General features: G+C 42.3%; 1 protein-coding gene across 1 annotated transcript in view; it reads right to left on the reverse strand.

The window, feature by feature from the left end:
- The window catches only part of TMEM165 (transmembrane protein 165), a 109,974-nt gene that overhangs the window by 57,285 nt on the left and 28,641 nt on the right, over positions 1-24,048 (reverse strand). Inside the window, exon 3 of the mRNA XM_053703959.1 lies at positions 18,916-19,098. Coding sequence (XP_053559934.1) covers positions 18,916-19,098 — 183 coding nt within the window. The remainder of the gene's footprint in view (positions 1-18,915; positions 19,099-24,048) is intronic.

Here is a 24,048-nt window from a genome sequence, read left to right on the forward strand (position 1 = left end):
AGTTCCCACTCCCCCGGATGAAAAGTCTGACGACTTAGAAAATCCGCCTCCCAGTTCTCTACATCTGGGATATGGATCGCTGATAGATGGCAAGAGTGAGCCTCTGCCCAGCGAATTATCTTGGAGACTTCTAACATCGCTAGGGAGCTCCTGGTCCCCCCTTGATGGTTGATGTAAGCCACAGTCGTGATGTTGTCCAACTGAAATCTGATGAACCTCAGGGTTGCTAACTGAGGCCAAGCTAGAAGAGCATTGAACATTGCTCTTAACTCCAGAATATTTATTGGGAGGAGTTTCTCCTCCTGAGTCCACGATCCCCGAGCCTTCAGGGAATTCCAGACTGCACCCCAACCTAGAAGGCTGGCATCTGTTGTTACAATTGTCCAATCTGGCCTGCGAAATGTCATACCTTTGGACAGATGGACCCGAGATAGCCACCAGAGAAGAGAATCTCTTGATCCAGATTTAGCAGAGGGGACAAATCTGTGTAATCCCCATTCCACTGACTGAGCATGCATAATTGCAGCGGTCTGAGATGTAGGCACGCAAATGGCACTATGTCCATCGCCGCTACCATTAAGCCGATCACTTCCATGCGCTGAGCCACCGAAGGGCGCGGAATGTAGTGAAGAACACGACAGGAATTTAGAAGCTTTGATAACCTGGACTCAGTCAGGTAAATTTTCATTTCTACAGAATCTATCAGAGTTCCTAGGAAGGAAACCCTTGTGAGGGGTGATAGAGAACTCTTTCCCTCGTTCACTTTCCACCCATGCGACCTCAGAAATGCCAACACTATGTCCGTATGAGATTTGGCAATTTGGAAGTTTGACGCCTGTATCAGGATGTCGTCTAGATAAGGGGCCACTGCTATGCCCCGTGGTCTTAGGACTGCCAGAAGAGACCCCAGAACCTTTGTAAAAATTCTTGGGGCTGTAGCTAACCCGAAGGGAAGAGCCACAAACTGGTAATGCCTGTCTAGAAAGGCAAACCTTAGGAACCAATGATGATCTTTGTGAATCGGTATGTGAAGGTAAGCATCCTTCAAATCCACTGTGGTCATGTACTGACCCTCCTGGATCATAGGTAGGATTGCCCGAATAGATTCCATTTTGAACGATGGAACTCTGAGGAATTTGTTTAGGATCTTTAGATCCAAAATTGGTCTGAAGGTTCCCTCTTTTTTGGGAACCACAAACGGATTTGAATAAAATCCCTGTCCTTGTTCCATCTGTGGAACTGGATGGATCACTCCCATTATTAGGAGGTCTTGCACACAGCGTAAGAATGCCTCTTTCTTTATCTGGTTTACAGATAATCTCGAAAGGTGAAATCTCCCTTGTGGGGGGGGAAGCTTTGAAGTCCAGAAGATATCCCTGAGATATGATCTCCAACGCCCAGGGATCCTGAACATCTCTTGCCCACGCCTGGGCGAAGAGAGAAAATCTGCCCCCTACTATATCCGTTGCCGGATATGGGGCCGTTCCTTCATGCTGTCTTAGAGGCAACAGCAGGCTTTCTGGCCTGCTTGCCTTTGCTCCAGGCCTGGTTAGATTTCCAGGCCGGCTTGGATTGCGCAAAAGTTCCCTCTTGTTTTGTAGCAGAGGAAGTTGATGCTGCACCTGCCTTGAAATTTCGAAAGGCACGAAAATTAGACTGTTTGGCCCTTGATTTGGCCCTGTCCTGAGGAAGGGTATGACCCTTACCTCCAGTAATGTCAGCAATAATTTCCTTCAAACCAGGCCCGAATAGGGTCTGCCCCTTGAAGGGAATGTTAAGTAATTTAGACTTTGAAGTCACGTCAGCTGACCAAGATTTAAGCCATAGCGCCCTACGCGCCTGGATGGTGAATCCAGAATTCTTAGCCGTTAGTTTAGTCAAATGAACAATGGCATCAGAAACAAAAAGATTAGCTAGCTTAAGTGTTCTAAGCTTGTCAAGTATTTCAGTCAATGGAGTAGCTGTCTGAAAGGCCTCTTCCAGAGACTCAAACCAGAACGCCGCAGCAGCAGTGACAGGAGCAATGCATGCAAGGGGCTGCAGGATAAAACCTTGTTGAATAAACATTTTCTTAAGGTAACCTTCTAATTTTTTATCCATTGGATCTGAAAAAGCACAACTGTCCTCGACAGGGATAGTGGTACGCTTTGCTAAAGTAGAAACTGCTCCCTCCACCTTAGGGACCGTCTGCCATAAGTCCCGTGTGGTGGCGTCTATTGGAAACATTTTTCTAAAAATAGGAGGGGGGGGGGGAAAACGGCACACCGGGTCTGTCCAACTCCTTAGTAATAATTTCTGTAAACCTTTTAGGTATTGGAAAAACGTCAGTACACACCGGCACCGCATAGTATTTATCCAGTCTACACAATTTCTCTGGCACTGCAATTGTGTCAGTCATTCAGAGCAGCTAAAACCTCTCCAAGCAACACCCGGAGGTTCTCAAGCTTAAATTTAAAAGTAGACTTATCTGAATCAGGTTTCCCCGAGTCAGAGACGTCACCCACAGACTGAAGCTCTTCCTCAGCTTCTGCATATTGTGACGCAGTATCAGACATGGGCCTTAAAACATCTGCGCGCTCTGTATTACTTCTAACCCCAGAGCTATCGCGCTTTCCTCTGAATTCAGGCAGTCTGGCTAATACCGCTGACAGGGTATTATCCATGATTGCCGCCATGTCCTGCAAAGTAATCGCTATGGGCGTCTGATGTACTTGGCGCCATTTTAGCGCGAGTCCCTTGAGCGGGAGTCAAAGGGTCCGACACGTGGGGAGAGTTAGTCGGCATAACTTCCCCCTCGTCAGAACCCTCTGGTGATAATTCTTTTAAAGATAACAGCTGATCTTTATTGTTTAAAGTGAAATCAATACATTTAGTACACATTCTCCTATGGGGTTCCACCATGGCTTTTAAACATAATGAACAAGGAGTTTCCTCTATGTCAGACATGTTTATACAGACTAGAAATGAGACTAGCAAGCTTGGAAAACACTTTAAATCAAGTTAACAAGCAATATATAAAAAACGTTACTGTGCCTTTAAGAGAAACAAATTTTGCCAAAATTTGAAATAACAGTGAAAAAAGGCAGTTAAACTAACAAAATTTTTACAGTGTATGTAACAAGTTAGCAGAGCATTGCACCCACTTGCAAATGGATGATTAACCCCCTTAATACAAAAAACAGATTAACAAAACGAAAAATGTTTTTTAAACAGTCATAACAACTGCCACAGCTCCTACTTTTGAAGCCTTTTGAGCCCTTCAGAGATGTCCTATAGCATGCAGGGGACTGCTGATGGAAGCTGAATGTCACAGTTTGTAATTTTAACTGCACCAACTGTAACTTTTATACTATAACAGTGGAAAGCCTCAGGAAACTGTTTCTAGGCAAAAATAAAGCCAGCCATGTGGAAAAAACTAGGCCCCAATAAGTTTTATCACCAAAGCATATATAAAAACGATTAAACATGCCAGCAAATGTTTTATATTGCACATTAATCAGAGTATATACCTCTGATAGCAAGCCTGATACTAGTCGCTATTAAATCACTGTATTTAGGCTTTAACTTACATTAATCCGGTATCAGCAGCATTTTCTAGCAAATTCCATCCCTAGAAAAACTTAAACTGCACATACCTTATTGCAGGATACCCTGCACGCCATTCTCCCTCTGAAGTTACCTCACTCCTCAGACATATGTGAGAATAGCAGTGGATCTTAGTTACTTCTGCTAAGATCATAGAAAAACGCAGGCAGATTCTTCTTCTAAATGCTGCCTGAGATAAAATAGTACACTCCGGTACCATTTAAAAACAAACTTTTGATTGAAGAAAAAACTAACTATATTTTACCACTTTCCTCTTACTACCTCCAGCTATGTTGAGAGCTTGCAAGAGAATGACTGGATATGGCAGTTAGGGGAGGAGCTATATAGCAGCTCTGCTGTGGGTGATCCTCTTGCAACTTCCTGTTGGGAAGGAGAATATCCCACAAGTAATGGATGATCCGTGGACTGGATACACCTAACAAGAGAAAAGGAGACAACAATCTGCAAAGCTCCAAAATTATGGGAGCAGACGAGATCCCGGAAATAGAAAAAAGTCAAAAGGACTTCCTGTTGGAGGCGGGGCATGCAGGTGGTTGCAGGTAGCTGCAGGTGCTGAGGACGCTCCGTGCCTCTGAGAGAGGCCCAAATCAATTTCCAACACATGCACGGGTTTCCCTTGGCCATATCCAGGCTTGGGAACATGGATTACGATCCAGCATGGGAAGTCCGAATTGCAGCCTAAAAGTGCACGGTGGCTGGTGCACGCCATTTCTACAAATACTCCCAGTTGTTAAACTATCATTATCTCAAGATAAACCCTCTGTTATATCTAAGGACTTACACCAGTGATTGTCAACACCTCTACCTACTATACCCTACACCTGAATGGCGTCTGTGGAGAGACTCTAAGCTCACCTGCACAAGAGCTGTTTTCTTGATCGAGCATACCTACACGCTGACATACAGGTCACAGATCGAGGATCCGGGCACTCACCTGGTTGAGTGCGCGGTGTGCTTGGTGGCGGTCTATCCGCTCGTTGGCGGTGCTATCTGGGGCATTTGGAGTTCCCGGTGCAGGCGAGGAGGGAGTCTCTCTCTAGGGTTGAGAGTGGAGTGGTGGCGGCTTGGAGACCGACGCGAGGAATCTCGGCCCCCTGGTTGGGCAGACAGCGGAGGTGATCCCGCCCCCTCCAACCGGAGTCATCGGGGGGCGACGCAGTACATCGGCCCTGGTTGCGGTGTGCTTGGACCCCCCGCGCCGAGGATCGGCATCTCAGCCGAGGAGGAGTGCCAGGGATGTACGCTTGTCAGACTGCAAGTTCCCCCTTGCAGAGGTTTGCCTGTTCGGAAAGCAGTTGGGGTTTGCTTGGAGCACAGGGCATCGAAGTCTGAACGGTCAGGCAAGGTACCTGGACGGAGAAACAGCGGCAAGATACTGTACTTTGATATTTGCATATATGCTGGCCCGGATTAATCTTTTTGGGTACACTGATCGTATCTATACAGCCTGCTTAAGTGTCCTAAAGCTTTCTTCATCCGACATATTGGGCCTTGTGGTTGGAGCCACAGAGCGATTGGACAGCTTAAGATCGTCTGAAAAGACTGGCTGTGAAGGCAGTAAAGACTTTGCTGTAAAAATATAATTTGAACTGAATTGTACTAGGAGAAAGTTGTGGTCTGTTTATGTATGTATATTCTGCCTTAACACAGTTTTCTTTACCTAGACGTTTTGGTACTATCTATATATTATCTATTTATACCCTGTAGCAAGTACAAACCACCTCTTGTCTCAAATTACGGCTTTTGTTTGAATGCAGGCTGTTGGGAGATAATATAAGCATAAAAAGGTGTTTACAGAAGGTCAATAGTTATTAGAATACAGTGGCTATATGAAACTCTCTCTTAACAGCTATGATTTTAAGGAGCCTTTTTTCAGGCTGAGAAGCATCTATATCTGACACACACAATATAGAGTAAATGCCTAGTTGAACTCACGGTGACAGATTTATATCACCAAGGCTCCTACAGGTGTATCCTTGACGAATTAATAGCCCTAAATACTAGGCATTGGTCCATATCTTAGCAAATTAAGTTTAGATTTATATATTAGAGTGTTCATACATACACAAGCTGTATTGAGTATCACCTATTGTGTGGTTCTAGGTTGGAAACTGTGTACTCACATTGACATAGATTTACTAGGGCAGATGTACATACACAAGCTGCATTAGGTATTGTTTATTGTGTTGCTCCACATTTTGAAACTGTTTATCTATGCTGTCATCCATTTTTTTCCACACTAATTTGGGTATAAATATTATGTCTCTATCTTGTTCTCTTGTTTAGCTGTTTTTCTAAATTAAGAGGACTTGAAGTTAGGAACAATCCCCTCACACTTTAGAGTATATTATAACGTAGAGATTTGAGGATCAGAAGGGATATTTGAACAAAAATGTTGTAGCACATTTTGGAGTATAAATTTCTTAACTCATAAGAAAAGCTAGCACTCAAGGAAGGGCTACACAATCAGTTTTACTTAGAGTTAGTCTGTTAAAGTATTATAAGTTTTGGATTTACACACTTCTGTGCTAAATCTCCCAGACAATATATAGTACTTTGCAGACAATTTCTAGCTGAGTTTTGTTCATGGATAAATATATGCAGCAAAGGAACTCTCCCTCCAATATGCCCCCCAAATCCCGAGAAAAGAAGGGGAGAAGCAGGAACTTGGATTCGAGCGCTGTATCCCCTTTGGAAAAAAGCGTCTCTATCCCCTCCCCTAATAATTTGACTGAATTTGCAGCTGAAGTAGCTAAAATTTTGACACCTCAATTTGATATGATCAAACAGGAGATCAGAAATGAGATTTCAAACCTCATTTTGGAGGTTAGGCAGTTTTCATCCAGACTAGATGAAATTGAGAATCGGATCTCAGATTTGGAAGACAGATTTAATGTTATTGATCCAATAATGGACTCTCATAGCAAATCTATTATTGCGCTGCAAGCCAAAGTCGAAGATCTTGAGGATCGTTCGAGGCGCAATAACCTCAAAGTGATTGGTTTGCCTGAGTCTCCTGAGTTCCAAGATCTAATGAATTTCGTCACTATTACATTACCACAGGCCTTGCAGATCCCAGCTCCTGCTGCTCCCTTTCTGATCGAAAGGGTACATAGGATAGGCCAAAGACGTGAACAGACTGAGGCCTCGAGGCCCAGGCCAGTAATCTTTAAATTTGTCAACTTTCAGGACAAAGTAACGTATCTTAAACATTACAGGAAACGTGGTTCTCTCTCTCTGGGCTCACACAAATTACTATTGTTCCAGGATTTCTCTGCAGAAACATTAACTAAGAGAAGAGATATGTCCTTTTATGGGAGGTTACAGAAAGAGAACTACAATATTAGACTAATGTACCCAGCAAAGTTGATAGTGCAGAAAGATGGCAGTACATATACACTTAATACTGTTATGGAGGCTGAGACCTTTTGTAGGGAGGCAGGGGTCCCATGATCAGGTCTCTATCACAACGGGAGGAGGTTTTTTTTTTTCTTCTTTTTTCTTGATCACAGAATCTGAATATTTTACCACTTAGAGTTACTGAAATGAGTAATAGGGTCTGTGAATTTGAGAATACGACAGTTTTAGAAATGGTGTTTTTATGTTTGTTTCAGGGTCTGTGTGGGTCGTGTTTATCTTGGTGGTTCCCTTTTTTTTTTTTTTTTTCTTCTTCTTCCTCCTCTCTTGCTCTCTCTCCTCTCTCCTCCTTTCGCCCCCTCACACCTTCCCTCTCGACTCCCTGTTATGGCGCATAGTGGAGACGGGTCTTTGTTGCACCCCCAGGGTAAAACACAGTGAGATCTTTGACTTCTGGCCATATACTGGATCACCACGATGATTAGTTCTGAGGATGTATAATCTTAATCTTTTATCCTGGAATATAGGGGGCATTAATTCACCTATTAAAAGAAAAGCTTTAATAAAATACTTGGGCAAATTCAACCCTGACATAGTCCTTTTACAAGAATTACATCTTAACGCTAGTGAAATACCCAAACTCAAATCTAAGTGGGTGGGGGAAGTTGTGGGGGCTCCATTTACCTCTAGGAAGAGGGGGGTGGCAATATTGCTGAACCGTAAGCTAGAATATAGGATAAGTAAGGCTGAACCCGATGCTGAAGGGAGATTTTTAATATTGGAGTTGGAAATTAAAGGCATTAGATATACACTCTGTAACATATATGGTCCTAATCAAGTTGACAATAATTTCTGGTCTGCCCTACTTGTAAAATTACATAGTTATATAGGATCAAACTTAATCATTGCAGGCGATCTTAACCTATTAGCAGACCCCTTCTTGGATAACTCTAACAATAGGATGCGAAACAGTAGAGGTAGAAAACTGAGGATTTTTCAGAGAGTATGTTCCCACCTAGGGGTGGTTGACTTATGGCGAGTTCAGAACCCTGATGTTCGCTCTTATACGTGTATTTCGCATGCTCAACGATCTTTCTCCCGTCTCGACTATTTTCTGGTTTCAGAAACTATGTTAGTTCAGAACTGGACCACCAGAATTGAAGACATAACTATTTCTGACCACGCGGTGATTGTATTGGGACTTAGTGCCGTAAGTAGGCGGCCTGGTAAGAATTATATCTCCTTCCCTAGATATCTGAGCAATAATATCAAATTTCAGAACCATCTTCGATTGAAGTGGGTTGAATATCTCAATAATAATCATAATTATTTGAACAAAATCGAGACGTTTTGGGAGGCTTCTAAAGCCGTTTTACGCGGAGAGATTAAGTCTTATACATTTCACTTGTCAAAAAACAGTAGTTCAGGGGCCAGACAATTAGCCAACCGTGTTAAGAATACATATAGAGCGTATCTTATTAGAGGAACGAGAGATTGCTGGGATGCCTATGTCACAGCGAAGACGCTCCGGGATTCATTCTTGAAACAGATCAGTGCCCAGGAAGAACTTAAAATGAAAGCAAGGTATGGAGGGTTTATGGGCAGATCAGCGAAGTTTCTAGCAAGGCTAGTTAAATCTTCACCTAGGTACACAATTACCTCTATTAAACATGGAACCTCTAGATATACAAACCATTCCGACATAGAAAAAGTATTTTTTGATTTCTTCCAGGATTTATATACCCAAGAGCCTACTGAACTACATAAAAAGGAGTTATTCTGGGGAAAGATTAAAGTTCCTCGCATATCTACAGAAGCCAGAAAGGCTATCAACGCTCCTATTACGGAAGAGGAAATAATTTGGGCAATTAAAAACGCGAAGCCCAATAAAGCAGCGGGTCCAGATGCTCTCCCTATAGAATATTACAAGATCCTTCAACCCCAGGTGTTACCTATTCTAGTCAAGCTGTTTAATTTCTATTTTTCCGAGAATACGAGCTGTTCTGCATCCTTTACGTCCGCAAATATCTCGCTGATCCTAAAAAAGGGGAAAGATCCTGAACTACCAAGTTCTTTCAGGCCTATCTCGGTTTTAAACACCGACTATAAGCTGCTCGCATCTATCATAGCCTTACGATTAAAACCGTACATGGGCGATCTAATTCACGAGAACCAATCTGGTTTCATGCATGGACGTAAGTCGACAAAGAATATAAGGAAATTGCTAATTCTGATTGAATCTTTTTGGAACATATATAAAACTAAGGAATCTCATGGCAACATAAATAAGGCTATTTTGACAGTTGACGCGGAAAAGGCTTTCGATAGGGTCAGTTGGGATCATTTGTTTTCCACGCTAGACGAATTCGGGTTCTCGGGTCCTTTCAACAACTATATTCGTTTAATTTATAGTAACCCCTCTTCTGCTGTAATTATCAATAACACCTCTACTCAGCGTTTTAAACTGTTCAGAGGGACTAGACAGGGCTGCCCACTATCTCCCTTCTTGTTCAATCTTAGTATAGAACCCCTGGCCATTCAATTACGGCATGAACTTGAGGGGATCTCACTAGCGGGTGAGAAGCTGATTCTTCTTCTCTATGCGGATGATCTTCTATTCCTATCTAATCTTGAAGTGTCATTACCTATCCTACAGAGTATTACTCACGAGTTCGGAGAGATCTCAGGGTTTAAGATTAATACATCTAAATCTGAACTCATGTGGATAGATAAAAATCCGGCACTGCAGGTGAACCACCCTTACAGGGAGGTCCTTCAGATTACATACCTGGGCTTACGATTATCTAGAAACCCGGAGGATTGGTATGGATTAAACTACAGAACAGTAATGGACTCTTGCAAGAGTAAGCTGGATGAATGGACCAGGCTACCTATTTCATTATCGGCTCGGGTGACTCTGATTAAAGCAGTCATCTTCCCAAAGCTCCTCTACATTATGCAAAATATCCCATGGTTTCTACATAAGAAAGATATTACTATCTATAATAAGGCCTGTTCCAAATTCCTATGGAATGGCAAAAGACCGCGGATTGCCTCATATAGGCTTATGAATTCCAAGACATCAGCAGGTTTGGCACTCCCCAACATTCAGACATATAATCAGGTTATAATAGCTAGATTTGCACTTGATTGGCTTACTGGGAAGGAGCAAATTACGTCTCTCACCTGGGAATCACAGCTTGTGGCGCCATTCAATTTGAAAGCTCTTTTGCACTGTCCACTTACCTCCATTCCATCCAATGTATTCTATTTGAATACTCTGAAGAATGTCATTATCGCATGGCAAAGTTTATGTATAGAAACGGGGAATTCGCCGTATGTTTCACAATATCTACCTATAGTGGGTAACCCAGAATTCAGTCCTGGCCTTGCGAACCGGTTATTCTCAGTTTGGGAATCCAAAGGTCTCCAAACTATGTCAGTTGCGAGACGCGGGAGGACATACAGTATTATTCCAAGAAATTGTATCTCGGTTTGATATAGGGACACGTGATTTCTACGCCTACCTGCAAGTTAGACACTTTCTCCAAGAGTTGCTCACGAAATACGGGAATGACTGGTCTTTGGGTGAGCTGCAGACTAGGATTGCAATGTACGCGGCAGGAATTTACGCAATCTCCCCTTTATATTTACTAGTAAATCAGAAAACATCCAAAGCACAAATAGACGAGATGGTTGTTAAATGGGCAAATTTATTTCCGGATATAGATGAGCAGACTATCATAGAGAGTTTTAAAGTAACGCAACAGTCCTGGGTTCCGACATCTTGGAGGGAGTCACAGATAAAAGTCGGGCTACAGAGATATCTTACGCCTGTTGTCTTAGCCAAATGGTATAAAACAAAGGCTTTATGCCCTAGATGCTCAACTACAGGAGCTGATCTATTCCACTGTTTATGGAGCTGCCCAAAGGCACGTCAATACTGGGGGAAAATCATATATTGGATGACGGCTGTTCTTAAGATGGACTATAAAATATCTCCTATTGAGATCTTTTTCTTGGTAAAATATCAGCACACAATTAAGAATTATAATGATAAATACCATTATTTTGACTGCACGGATCCTTATTTTTAAGGCATGGAAAGCATCTGCTCTACCTACGATGGTACAATTTAAAAGGGCATTGACTGATCAGTTCATAATAGAACAGACTAACATACCCTACCCACAAGATAAACACCTAGCAGTATTTCTTAAGAAATGGGAGATATTTGTAAGATCTTTGCCCCTTATGCATCAAAAAAAATTAATTAAACCAATCATCAACTCGGAATATTTACAGATGAACATTTTGGCAGGCCATTTCCCTGGTGAATGGGCAATAGACAGGGAGTGAGTGTTTGAGGGAGAGGTGGGAGCGGGGGGATGAGAGGAGGGTTTTTTTCCTTTTCCTTTTTGTTTTTTTCTCTCTTGTTTGTTTTGTTTGTGTGTTTTTTGTTTTTGTTGTTTTATGGTTTGGGTGGTTCGGTCACATTGTTTACCTGGTTCCGTATATAAAATGAGGGAGGCAGGTCATATTGTACATTGGGTAGTGCACACATAATGTGGGGAATGAAGGCGAGAAAAGAATTGAGTCGAAGAAAGTATAGGGATTTTACTCAGTGCCATTTGATTACACTATATGATTTTAGTCAAATTTGGATGTTTACATTAATAGATAGCAGTAAGAGTTTTTTTTTTTTTTTTATTTAGTCACAGATATTATTAACTCACTGATTTGGTTCATCCTGATTGTATTTAACAGTCTACGGATTTGTGTATATTCACTGTTTTGCATTACCCTTAGTTTAAGAAGGAAGGTAATCTTTTTAATTACAAATGTTTATTTATATTGTAATATACAGACATATGTGTTTATGGATATAGGTTTTTTTTTTGTTTTTAGTTCTTATAAGCACAATATTCACTGTTTCTCACATAGGACTCAAGACGATTATATTTTTTTTTCCTCGCTTGGTTTTTAAATGGTAATGTTTATGATGCACTAGATTAACCTGAATATTATATATATGTTCTTGTTCTGCTGTTCTCTTTTCCCTCTTTTCCTTCAGCTACTGTATGTGGACAAAGTGTCTGTTTGTAATTATTTGTAAATCTCAATAAAAAAAAAAAGATAAAAAAAAAAAAAAAAAGAAAAGTCAAAAGGCCCTAACTTCCTGAAACGATGACCAGAGGGCCAGTCCCAAGGAAAAGGGACAAAAAGGCCCAAACAGCCTCGACCAGAAGGAAGAGGCACCGTCATCAATGAACAGAGTCCAAGAGGACAATCCCAAAGGAAGCCTCAAAGGAGGAAACAAAAAAAATGCCACCAGAATCTGGCACCACGGATTTCCATGGAATCCTCAGAACCTCCAACCCACTATGGGAAGGAGAAAAAACTCCAGCACCTGAACCAAAAGAACCCAGGAGCATACAGTACGCCTTAGTAGGATCCGAACCGCGCCAGCTAAACATGGATAGAACAATAAGGACTGAGCAAAATCCCTTTTGATGCCCCCAGAGGATAAACAAGGACCAGTCTGAGGTCTCTGAACGCAAGGCCGTCTACAACTTGTAACAAAAAACAAGAAAACGAAACTCCAGCAAGAGTGAGCCACTCGGCACCCCAACCGGACCAGCCAGGTATAACAGGCACCGTGTGTGATATAGAACCTAAGGGACAGAAAACTAGTACCTAACCAGGACCAGCCTTATACATAGGGCACCCAAGAACTGTCCAAGGCCACAGAAAGTCTTAACCCTAAAAAGCATAGACAAATTAAACAGACGGTAGACATAATGTCCTAACTTTACATATAACTTCCGCTGAAGCGCCAAAGCGACCACAAAATCGCTAGTATCAAATTCCAGAGAAGAAATTGTTTCCAAAAGGAAAAAAATAACAGACATGAGCTTTCAAAATTAAATAAAATACATCCTAAACGGATCAAAGTAAAAAAAAGATGGCAACACCCGAAGGTTAACGCCCAAGAAGAACGGACACACTAACAGGACCAGCCGGTCAGAGATCCAATTCTCCCAAAGCTCAGAACTGGAATAAGATACCCCAAAGAAAAAAAGGTAAATTGTAGACAACAAGGAGATTACTTCACCCCTCCACGTCTAACCCAGCTTGCCGTCCTGGACAGAAGACAGAGGACCCCTCAACCCATCAGGAGTGGAATCCTCCAGCACTGCCAAAACATGCCTCAGCAGGACACGAAGGGGCGCCAGTCTATAACTAAAAGCAAGACTTGCCTCCGTCGGGGCAACTGCTGACCCCAAGGATTGGGCCCCTGATGCCTCAGAGGACACAGCTTCCCCAGAGGGCTGAACTGACCCAGACGAACCCCCTTCTGACTAGCCCTGGTTAACAGAACACAGACAGTATCTCATCAACATCACCCTTCCTGGAAGATGCAAATGCGCCAATGCCATAGAAATGGCCACACGGAACCGTGCTGTAACCTCTGGAGGAAACAAGCCGCCTTCTGGAGAAGGGTAACGACATTAGGGACACCTGCTTGCGTAGCCAAAGAAGGTTCTAGGGCACTCGCCTTGCGGGATATGTGGTCAGCAGGGGCGGATGGCTTGGCGGACTCTAAATTCCCTGTTTCGGGAGAAATGAGCACTCTAAAGCGGCATGCGGAATATAACTGATAGGCATGGATTACCCGGGCCATTTCATACTCTTCGCAAGAAGTAGAATCTGAATCAGAGACATTCGTCTCCAAAAAAAAAAAAAAATCAGAATCCTCCATAAATTGGATAGAAAAAATAAAAAACGGAACCTTATACCTCCAATGGCTGGGGCACTCACCACCTCCTATGACCCAGACAACTAGCGAAACAGACTCTCTCCTTCGCCAAGCGGTCAGGAATACGGAAATGGAGACTAGGGACGTGACAACGCCTAGTCACAAGGTACACTGTGCAGGCCAGAAAAAAGCGCGCCTAGGCCACAAGGGCAGCCTGACAAAAAAAACAACATAATTTATGTAAGAACTTACCTGATAAATTCATTTTTCATATTAGCAAGAGTCCATGAGCTAGTGACGTATGGGATATACATTCCTACCAGGAGGGGCAAAGTTTCCCAAACCTCAAAATGCCTATAAATACACCCCTCACCACACCCACAAATCAGTTTAACAAATAGCCAAGAAGTGGGGTGATAAGAAAAAAGTGCGAAAGCATAAAAAAAAAATAAGGAATTGGAATAATTGTGCTTTATACAAAAAAATCATAACCACCACAAAAAAGGGTGGGCCTCATGGACTCTTGCTAATATGAAAGAAATTAATTTATCAGGTAAGTTCTTACATAAATTATGTTTTCTTTCATGTAATTAGCAAGAGTCCATGAGCTAGTGACGAATGGGATAATAAATACCCAAGATGTGGAACTTCCACGCAAGAGTCACTAGAGAGGGAGGGATAAAATAAAGACAGCCAATTCCGCTGAAAAACCATCCACACCCCAAAATAAAGTTTCAAACTTATAATGAAAAAAACTGAAAATATAAGCAGAAGAATCAAACTGAAACAGCTGCCTGAAGTACTTTTCTACCAAAAACTGCTTCAGAAGAAGAAAACACATCAAAATGGTAGAATTTAGTAAAAGTATGCAAAGAAGACCAAGTTGCTGCTTTGCAGATCTGATCAACCGAAGCTTCATTCCTAAACGCCCAGGAAGTAGAGACTAACCTAGTAGAATGAGCTGTAATCCTTTGAGGCAGAGTTTTGCCCGACTCAACATAAGCATGATGAATCAAAGACTTTAACCAAGATGCCAAAGAAATGGCAGAAGCCTTCTGGCCTTTCCTGGAACCGGAAAAGATAACAAATAGACTAGAAGTCTTTCGGAAATCTTTAGTAGCTTCAACATAATATTTCAAAGCTCTAACTACATCCAAAGAATGCAATGATCTTTCCTTAGAATTCTTAGGATTAGGACACAATGAAGGAACCACAATTTCTCTACTAATGTTGTTAGAATTCACAACCTTAGGTAAAAATGTAAATGAAGTTTGTAACACCGCCTTATCCTGATGAAAAATCAGAAAAGGAGACTCACAAGAAAGAGCAGATAATTCAGAAACTCTTCTAGCAGAAGAGATGGCCAAAAGAAACAAAACTTTCCAAGAAAGTAATTTAATATCCAGCGAATGCATAGGTTCAAACGGAGGAGCTTGAAGAGCCCCCAAAACCAAATTCAAACTACAAGGAGGAGAAATTGACTTAATGACAGGTTTTATACGAACCAAAGCCTGTACAAAACAATGAATATCAGGAAGATTAGCAATCTTTCTGTGAAACAGCACAGAAAGAGCAGAAATTTGTCCTTTCAAGGAACTTGCAGACAAACCTCTATCCAAACCATCCTGAAGAAACTGTAAAATTCTAGGAATTCTAAAAGAATGCCAAGAAAAATGATGAGAAGAACACCAAGAAATGTAAGTCTTCCAAACTCGATAATATATCTTCCTAGATACAGATTTACGAGCCTGTAACGTAGTATTAACTACAGAGTCAGAGAAACCTCTATGACTGAGAATCAAGTGTTCAATTTCCATACCTTCAAATTTAATGATTTGAGATCCTGATGGAAAAAAGGGCCTTGAGATAGAAGGTCTGGTCTTAACGGAAGAGTCCACGGTTGGCAAGTAGCCATCCGAACAAGATCCGCATACCAAAACCTGTGAGGCCACGCTGGAGCAACCAGCAGAACAAACGAACGCTCCTTTAGAATCTTGGAAATCACTCTTGGAGGAAGAACTGGAGGCGGAAAGATATAAGCAGGATGATACTTCCAAGGAAGTGACAATGCATCCACTGCTTCTGCCTGAGGATCCCTGGATCTGGACAGATACCTGGGGAGCTTCTTGTTTAGATGAGAAGCCATCAGATCTATTTCTGGAAGTCCCCAGATTTGAAGAATCTGAAGAAATACCTCTGGGTGAAGAAACCATTCGCCCGGATGTAAAGTCTGGCGACTGAGATAATCCGCTTCCCAATTGTCTATACCTGGGATGTGAACCGCAGAAATTAGACAGGAGCTGGATTCCGCCCATACAAAGTATTCAAGATACTTCTTTCATAGCCAGAGGACTGTGAGTCCCTCCTTGATGATTGACATTTGCCACGGTTGTGACATTGTCCGTCTGAAAACAAATGAACGATTCTCTCTTCAGAAGAGGCCACGACTGAAGAGCTCTGAAAATCGCACTGAGTTCCAAAATGTTGATTGGTAATCTCGCCTCCTGAGATTCCCAAACCCCCTGCGCTGTCAGAGACCCCCATACAGCTCCCCAACCTGTCAGACTCGCATCTGTTGAGATCACAGTCCAGGTTGGAAGAACAAAAGAAGCCCCTTTAATTAAACGATGGTGATCTGTCCACCACGTCAGAGAGTGTCTTACAATCGGTTTTAAAGATATTAATTGTGATATCTTTGTATAATCCCTGCACCACTGGTTCAGCATACAGAGCTGAAGAGGTCGCATGTGAAAACGAGCAAAGGGGATCGCGTCCGATGCAGCAGTCATAAGACCTAGAATTTCCATGCATAAGGCTACCGAAGGGAATGATTGAGACTGAAGGTTTCGACAAGCTGAAACCAATTTCAGACGTCTCTTGTCCGTCAAAGACAGAGTCATGGACACTGAATCTATCTGGAAACCTAAAAAGGTTACCCTTGTCTGAGGAATCAATGAACTCTTTGGTAAATTGATCCTCCAACCATGTTCTTGAAGAAACGATACAAGTCGATTCGTATGAGATTCTGCTAAATGTGAAGACTGAGCAAGTACCAAGATATCGTCCAAATAAGGAAATACCACAATACCCTTTTCTCTGATTACAGATAGAAGGGCACCGAGAAAAAACATTTTTGCGCCATTAAAGTCCGCACCAAGAATGACGCAATAAAAAGAAGCATTTTCAGCCCCCGCGAGCCTAACAGCCCACAGGAAAAAAGTCAAATTTTTAAGGTAAGAAAAATTTATTATTCAAATGCATTATCCCAAATAATGAAACTGACTGTCTGAAATAAGGAATATTGAACATCCTGAATCAAGGCAAATAAATGTTTAAACACATATATTTAGAACTTTATAAAAAAAGTGCCCAACCATAGCTTAGAGAGTGTCACAAAAAATAAGACTTACTTAACCCAGGACACTCATCTACATGTAGTAGAAAGCCAAACCAGTACTGAAACGAGAATCAGTAGAGGTAATGGTATATAAGAGTATATTGTCGATCTGAAAAGGGAGGTAAGAGATGAATCTCTACGACCGATAACAGAGAACCTATGAAATAGATCCCGTAGAAGGAGACCATTGAATTCAAATAGGCAATACTCTCTTCACATCCCTCTGACATTCACTGCACTCTGAGAGGAAAACCGGGCTCCAGCCTGCTGCGAATCGCATATCAACGTAGAATCTAGCACAAACTTACTTCACCACCTCCATGGGAGGCAAAGTTTGTAAAACTGATTTGTGGGTGTGGTGAGGGGTGTATTTATAGGCATTTTGAGGTTTGGGAAACTTTGCCCCTCCTGGTAGGAATGTATATCCCATACGTCACTAGCTCATGGACTCTTGCTAATTACATGAAAGAAAAGGCTGTTATGTTTCGATATAGCCACGAGCCCAAGCGACACTACACATTAGCAGACAATCACATAAACATGATTAAAGTTCCCCCTGTTCAATAACCCCCCTCAGGTGATATTAACCCTTGAATCCATAAGATAAAGGAGTCCTACTGAGACTCTGCTTCTTCGTTTACGTTACATTTCACACAGAAGTAAAATGAAACGATCTTACCGGAATCTACACCGTTGAACAGGAACACGGCCCATGAAGTGTGACAGATAGTAGAGTCGCTTCCGACATGGACTTGAGTGAACAAAGCAGGCAGCAAAACTCGTCAACGCTGATTGCTAAGGAGCTGTTAATAGGAGTCGGGATGGTTTTGCAAAAAGACTCTCCCTGCATCTCCGGACTCTAACCTGAATCCATGCTCTCACTTAGAGGCTGACAGTACTACTTAAAACTCCAGTCCCATTTCGAAGAGTACTACCCTGCATAAGAGAGTATCTTTAATCTTCCGACACTTCTCTGCCAACCTCCTGTGACGAAAGGCAATGAATGACTGGGGGATGAGGGAAGTGGGGGAGGTGTTTGGGCCTTTGGCTGGCGTGTCTTTGCCTCCTCCTGGTGGCCAGGTAATGAATTCCCAAAAGTAATGAATGCAGCTGTGGACTCTCCCTGTTTATAAAGAAAAAGCTTATTATCAGACATTAAGCTCAAGAGAATTGGTGAATATCCAAGGTATGACGGAAGAGAAAGGGAAAAAAAAGGGGGGGGGGGGGATTAATGCATTATTGCTTGCATATAACAATGTGTTTAACCAAAGAGACATGCTTAAAGGTACATGAAACCCAATTTTTTTCCTTTCATGATTCAGATAAAGAATATAATTTTAAACAACTTTATAATTTACTTCTATTATCGAATCTGTTTCATTCTCTTGGTATCATTTGCTAAAGGAGCAGCAATGCACTACTGGACACATGGGTGAGCCAATCACAATTGATAAATAAATGCAGCAACCAATCAACAGCTAGAACCTAGGTACTCTGCTGCTCCTGAGCTTTCCTATCAGCAAATAACAACAAAAGAAGGAAGCAAATTAAATAATAGAAGTAAATTTGAAAGTAGTTTAAAATTGTATTTCTATATGAATCATGAAAGAAAAATGTTGCCCCCCCCCCCAAAGAAAACACATTACAGCATTTTGAGCGAGACTTATTTAAGGATTGTGCGTGGGTTCCCTTTCTTTACATTTAAAGTAAGCTTTTTTGACTTATAAGTGCCCTTTTTCAATCTAAATCTAGGACAACTAAAGTGTTTAACAAAATTATGCGTTTGATTACTTACCTCTCTAGCTGCCAAAACAATGGTTGTGAGTTGAGAGCGATCTCCCCATTCTGCCAAAAATGTTAATGTGAATGCTTGAACAAAAATTGGGGAGATGAACTGCATCCATCTTTTTTGAGGTGCTGAGGTTCCTGCACCCATTTCCACATCAGCTGTTCCATTTAAAAGCTTTGATCTCTGAAACTATCAATACAAATAAAAAAAATAAAAAAATTATTTGTCTAATTGATGACCGGTAGATGAAACAAAAAAAAAAAAATCAAAACAAATAAAAGCATTTGCTTTCTCCCCATCACTTCCCTTATGTTGGAATTTACACAATCTATGGCTTTTATGCTTTTTATGATAAGGAAATGCCACAGGAAAACTAAACATGAAATGACATCCAAGCACATTCTCTCGATAGTGACCTTGCACTCCAAATTATAAACCACATCCAAAAGGATCGGATGATACAAATATAGGAAAGGATGCCCAGACTGAGCCCTACAAAGTGAGCTGTTATTGATCAATCTACTTAATTTCCCCCTATAACTTTGCTGTTATCACTCTTAGACACAAGAACATTTTAATTTTTAAGCATTGCTTCTTGTATCTTGCAGCTAACTAAATTGATGGTAAACCCTAGAGTATTTGAAATGCTAGGATGTACCAGTGCTACATATAAAGGAACTTTCAGCATGAAATAGGCAGAACGCTATTTTATCATTGAGGTTATGTTACCCAATAGTGTGCTAACCATCCAGCATAAATGCAATTGGCCCGCACGGGTAATGGCTAAGACGTGAAAACATCACCTCACTGAAAATAAAAAATAAAAAAATAGTGTTCTGCCGTGGGCGCTCAGCACAAGCTGCAGACAAGGGTTCAGAATGAAGTATTTTATACTTCATGATTGATGAAAGTCCCCTTTGTTTGCTACACTGGTAAATCAGAGAGTTTTAAAGACACTAGGTTTTAACATCACTTTAATATGAAGCAGGCCTGTGTTTCTAGCCCCCCCCCAGAACTTGCAGCTCGTATCAGTCACCTCAAACAAAACTTGGGCTTTTTAGATGTCAGAGGAATTGCTACCACTCAGAGAGCTGGGTATTTAAAGATTCCACACTTCACAAGAGATTTTCGTAGTGAAATAGCATGTTGCAACCAACTTATCAGTAGCACAGGGAAAAGATGCAATCTTTACCTCTCTGACTGAAGCTCTGCTACCGGACAACCTTATTGCATTTCTGGATTAGCCGCTTTCTGTAAAGGATCATCTCACAGACACCACACAGGGTTTGAGGCAATCACTGTCGTTTCAGGACTGTAACAAAACCAAATCTGTATGTCTGGCTTCCTGGGCCACCAAATCCAACCCTGTCCCATATTCTGATAAAAATTGTTCTTAAAAAAGGGACAATACACCAAAACATTTTCTTTCATGGGTCAGATAGAACATTCCAATTTACATGTATTATCTCAATTTCTTCATTCTTTGTTATCCGTTGTTTATTAAACAGCTATGCACAAGTGAGCCAATAACATGAGGCCTAAATGTGCAGCCAACAATCAGCAGCTCCTGAGCCTACCTAGGTATGCTTTTCAACAAAGGAAACCAAAAGAAAAAAAAACTAAAATTAGAAAAGTAAATTGGAAAGATGAAAAACAATTAGGTTTCATGTTCCTTTAAGTGCACAATGAATCTGAGGAGACCAGTAAATGCCCAGACCCTTCATCTAATATGTACTCTCTCATTAAGGACCACTAGACCAAGTTTTGGCTGAATTGCTAGCAGGCACAATGAACTGGTGCTTTTTAATGGGACTGACGTACAAAAACAGAATTTATGCTTACCTGATAAATTACTTTCTCTTGTGGTTTATCCAGTCCACGGATTCATCCTTTACTTGTGGGATATTCTCCTTCCTAACAGGAAGTGGCAAAGAGAGCACACAGCAGAGCTGTCCATATAGCTCCCCCTCTAGCTCCACCCCCCAGTCATTCGACCGGAGGTTAGGAAGAAAAAGGAGAAACCATAGGGTGCAGTGGTGACTGTAGTTTAGACTAAAAATCTACCTGACTAATAGCCAGGGCGGGCCGTGGACTGGATACACCACAAGAGAAAGTAATTTATCAGGTAAGCATAAATTCGGTTTTCTCTTGTAAGGTGTATCCAGTCCACGGATTCATCCTTTACTTGTGGGATACCAATACCAAAGCTTTAGGACACGGATGAAGGGAGGGAACAAGACAGGTACCTTAAACGGAAGGCACCACTGCTTGTAAAACCTTTATCCCAAAAATAGCCTCCGAAGAAGCAAAAGTATTGAATTTGTAAAATTTGGAAAAAGTATGCAGCGAAGACCAAGTCGCTGCCTTACAAATCTGTTCAACAGAAGCGTCATTTTTAAAAGCCCGTGTGGAAGCCACTGCTCTGGTAGAATGAGCAGTAATTGTTTCAGGAGGCTGCTGGCCAGCAGTCTCATAGGCCAGACGGATGATGCTTTTCAGCCAAAAGGAAAGAGAGGTAGCAGTCGCCTTCTGACCTCTCCTCTTACCAGAATAGATAACAAACAATGAAGTTGTTTGTCTGAAATCCTTAGTTGCTTGTAAATAGAACTTTAAAGTACGAACCACATCAAGATTGTGTAACAGACGTTCCTTCTTCGAAGAAGGATTAGGACACAGAGAGGGAACAACAATTTCCTGGTTAATATTCTTATTAGACACAACCTTAGGAAGGAAACCTGGTTTGGTACGCAAAACTACCTTACCTGCGTGGAACACCAAGTAAGGTGAGTCACACTGTAAAGCAGATAACTCCGAAACTCTTCGAGCAGAAGAGATAGCTACCAAAAACAAAACTTTTGAAGATAAAAGCTTAATATCTATGGAATGTAAAGGTTCAAACGGAACCCCTTGCAAAACTGAAAGAACTAAATTCAGACTCCATGGCGGAGCCACAGGTCTATAAATAGGCTTGATTCTGACTAAAGCCTGACTAAACGCTTGAATGTCTGGTACCTCTGCCAGACGTTTGTGTAAAAGAATAGACAGAGCAGAGATCTGTCCTTTTAAGGAACTAGCGGATAATCCTTTCTCCAATCCTTCTTGGAGAAAGGACAATATCCTGGGAATCCTAATCTTACTCCATGAGTAACCCTTGGATTCGCACCAACAAAGATATTTTTGCCAAATCTTATGGTAGATTTTCCTGGTGACAGGCTTTCTAGCCTGAATCAGGGTATCGATAACCGACTCAGAGAAACCACGCTTAGATAGAATTAGGCGTTCAATCTCCAAGCAGTCAGATGCAGAGAAATTAGATTTGGATGTTTGAAAGGACCTTGAAGTAGAAGGTCCTGCCTCATTGGCAGAGTCCATGGTGGAACAGATGACATGTCCACTAGGTCTGCATACCAAGTCCTGCGTGGCCACGCAGGTGCTATTAGAATCACCGACGCCCTCTCCTGCTTGATTCTGGCAACCAGACGAGGAAGGACAGGAAACGGTGGAAACACATAGGCCAGATTGAAGGACCAAGGCGCTGCTAGAGCATCTATCAACACCGCCTGGGGTCCCGGGACCTGGACCCATAAAGAGGAAGTTTGGCATTCTGACAGGACGCCATCAGATCCAATTCTGGAGTGCCCCATAGCTGAGTCAGCTGGGCAAATACCTCCGGGTGGAGTTCCCACTCCCCCGGATGAAAAGTCTGACGACTTAGAAAATCCGCTTCCCAGTTGTCTACTCCTGGGATGTGAATTGCTGAGAGGTGGCAAGAGTGATCCTCCGCCCACCTGATTATTTTGGTTACTTCCATCATTGCTAGGAGACTCCTTGTTCCCCCTTGATGGTTGATGTAAGCTACAGTCGTGATGTTGTCCGACTGAAATCTGATGAATTTGGCTGCAGCTAGCTGAGGCCATGCCTGAAGAGCGCTGAATATCGCCCTCAGTTCCAGAATGTTTATCGGGAGAAGAGCTTCTTCCCGAGACCATAAGCCCTGAGCTTTCAAGGAGTCCCAGACCGCACCCCAGCCCAACAGACTGGCGTCGGTCATTACGATGATCCACTCTTGTCTGCGGAAACACATTCCCTGAGACAGGTGATCCTGAGACAACCACCAGAGAAGCGAGGAATGGAATGAAGAGCTCGGCAAGTAGTTAAGAGTTTTAACTTTCTGACCTCCGTCAGAAATATTTTCATTTCTACCGAGTCTATTAGGGTTCCTAGGAATGGAACTCTTGTGAGGGGGGAGAGAGAACTCTTTTTCATGTTCACCTTCCACCCGTGAGACCTCAGAAAGGCCAATACAATTTCCGTGTGAGACTTGGCTCTTTGGAAAGTCGACGCCTGAATTAAGATATCGTCTAGATAAGGCGCCACTGCTATGCCCCGCGTTCTTAGAACCGCCAGAAGGGACCCTAGCACCTTTGTGAAAATTCTGGGAGCAGTGGCCAACCCGAAAGGAAGAGCAACAAACTGATAATGCTTGTCCAGAAAGGCGAACCTGAGAAACTGGTGATGATCTTTGTGGATAGGAAAGTGCAGATACGCATCCTTTAGATCCACGGTAGTCATAAATTGACCCTCCTGGATCATTGGTAAGATTGTCCGAATGGTCTCCATCTTGAATGACGGGACTCTGAGGAATTTGTTTAGAATTTTGAGATCCAGGATTGGTCTGAAAGTTCTTTCTTTTTTGGGAACCACAAACAGGTTTGAGTAAAAACACAGCCCTTGTTCTACAATTGGAACTGGGTGGATCACTCCCATTTTATGTAGGTCTTCTATGCAGCGTAAGAATGCCTTTTTCTTTGTCTGGTCTGTAGACAGACGAGAAATGTGGAACCTTCCCCTTGGAGGGGAGTCCTTGAATTCTAGAAGATATCCCTGGGACACAATCTCTAAGGCCCAAGGATCGTGTACGTCTCTTGCCCAGGCCTGAGCGAAGAGAGAGTGTGCGCCCCACTAGATCCGGTCCCGGATCGGGGGCTACCCCTTCATGCTGTCCTGGAGGCAGATGCAGGCTTCTTGGCCTGTTTACCCCTTGTTCCAGCCCTGGTAAGGTTTCCAGGCTGCCCTGGGTTGTGAAGTGTTACCCTCTTGCTTTGCAGCAGGGGAGGATGAAGCGAGACCGCTCCTGAA

This window comes from Bombina bombina, chromosome 2 (genome assembly GCF_027579735.1).
Source record: "Bombina bombina isolate aBomBom1 chromosome 2, aBomBom1.pri, whole genome shotgun sequence".
NCBI lineage: Eukaryota > Metazoa > Chordata > Amphibia > Anura > Bombinatoridae > Bombina > Bombina bombina.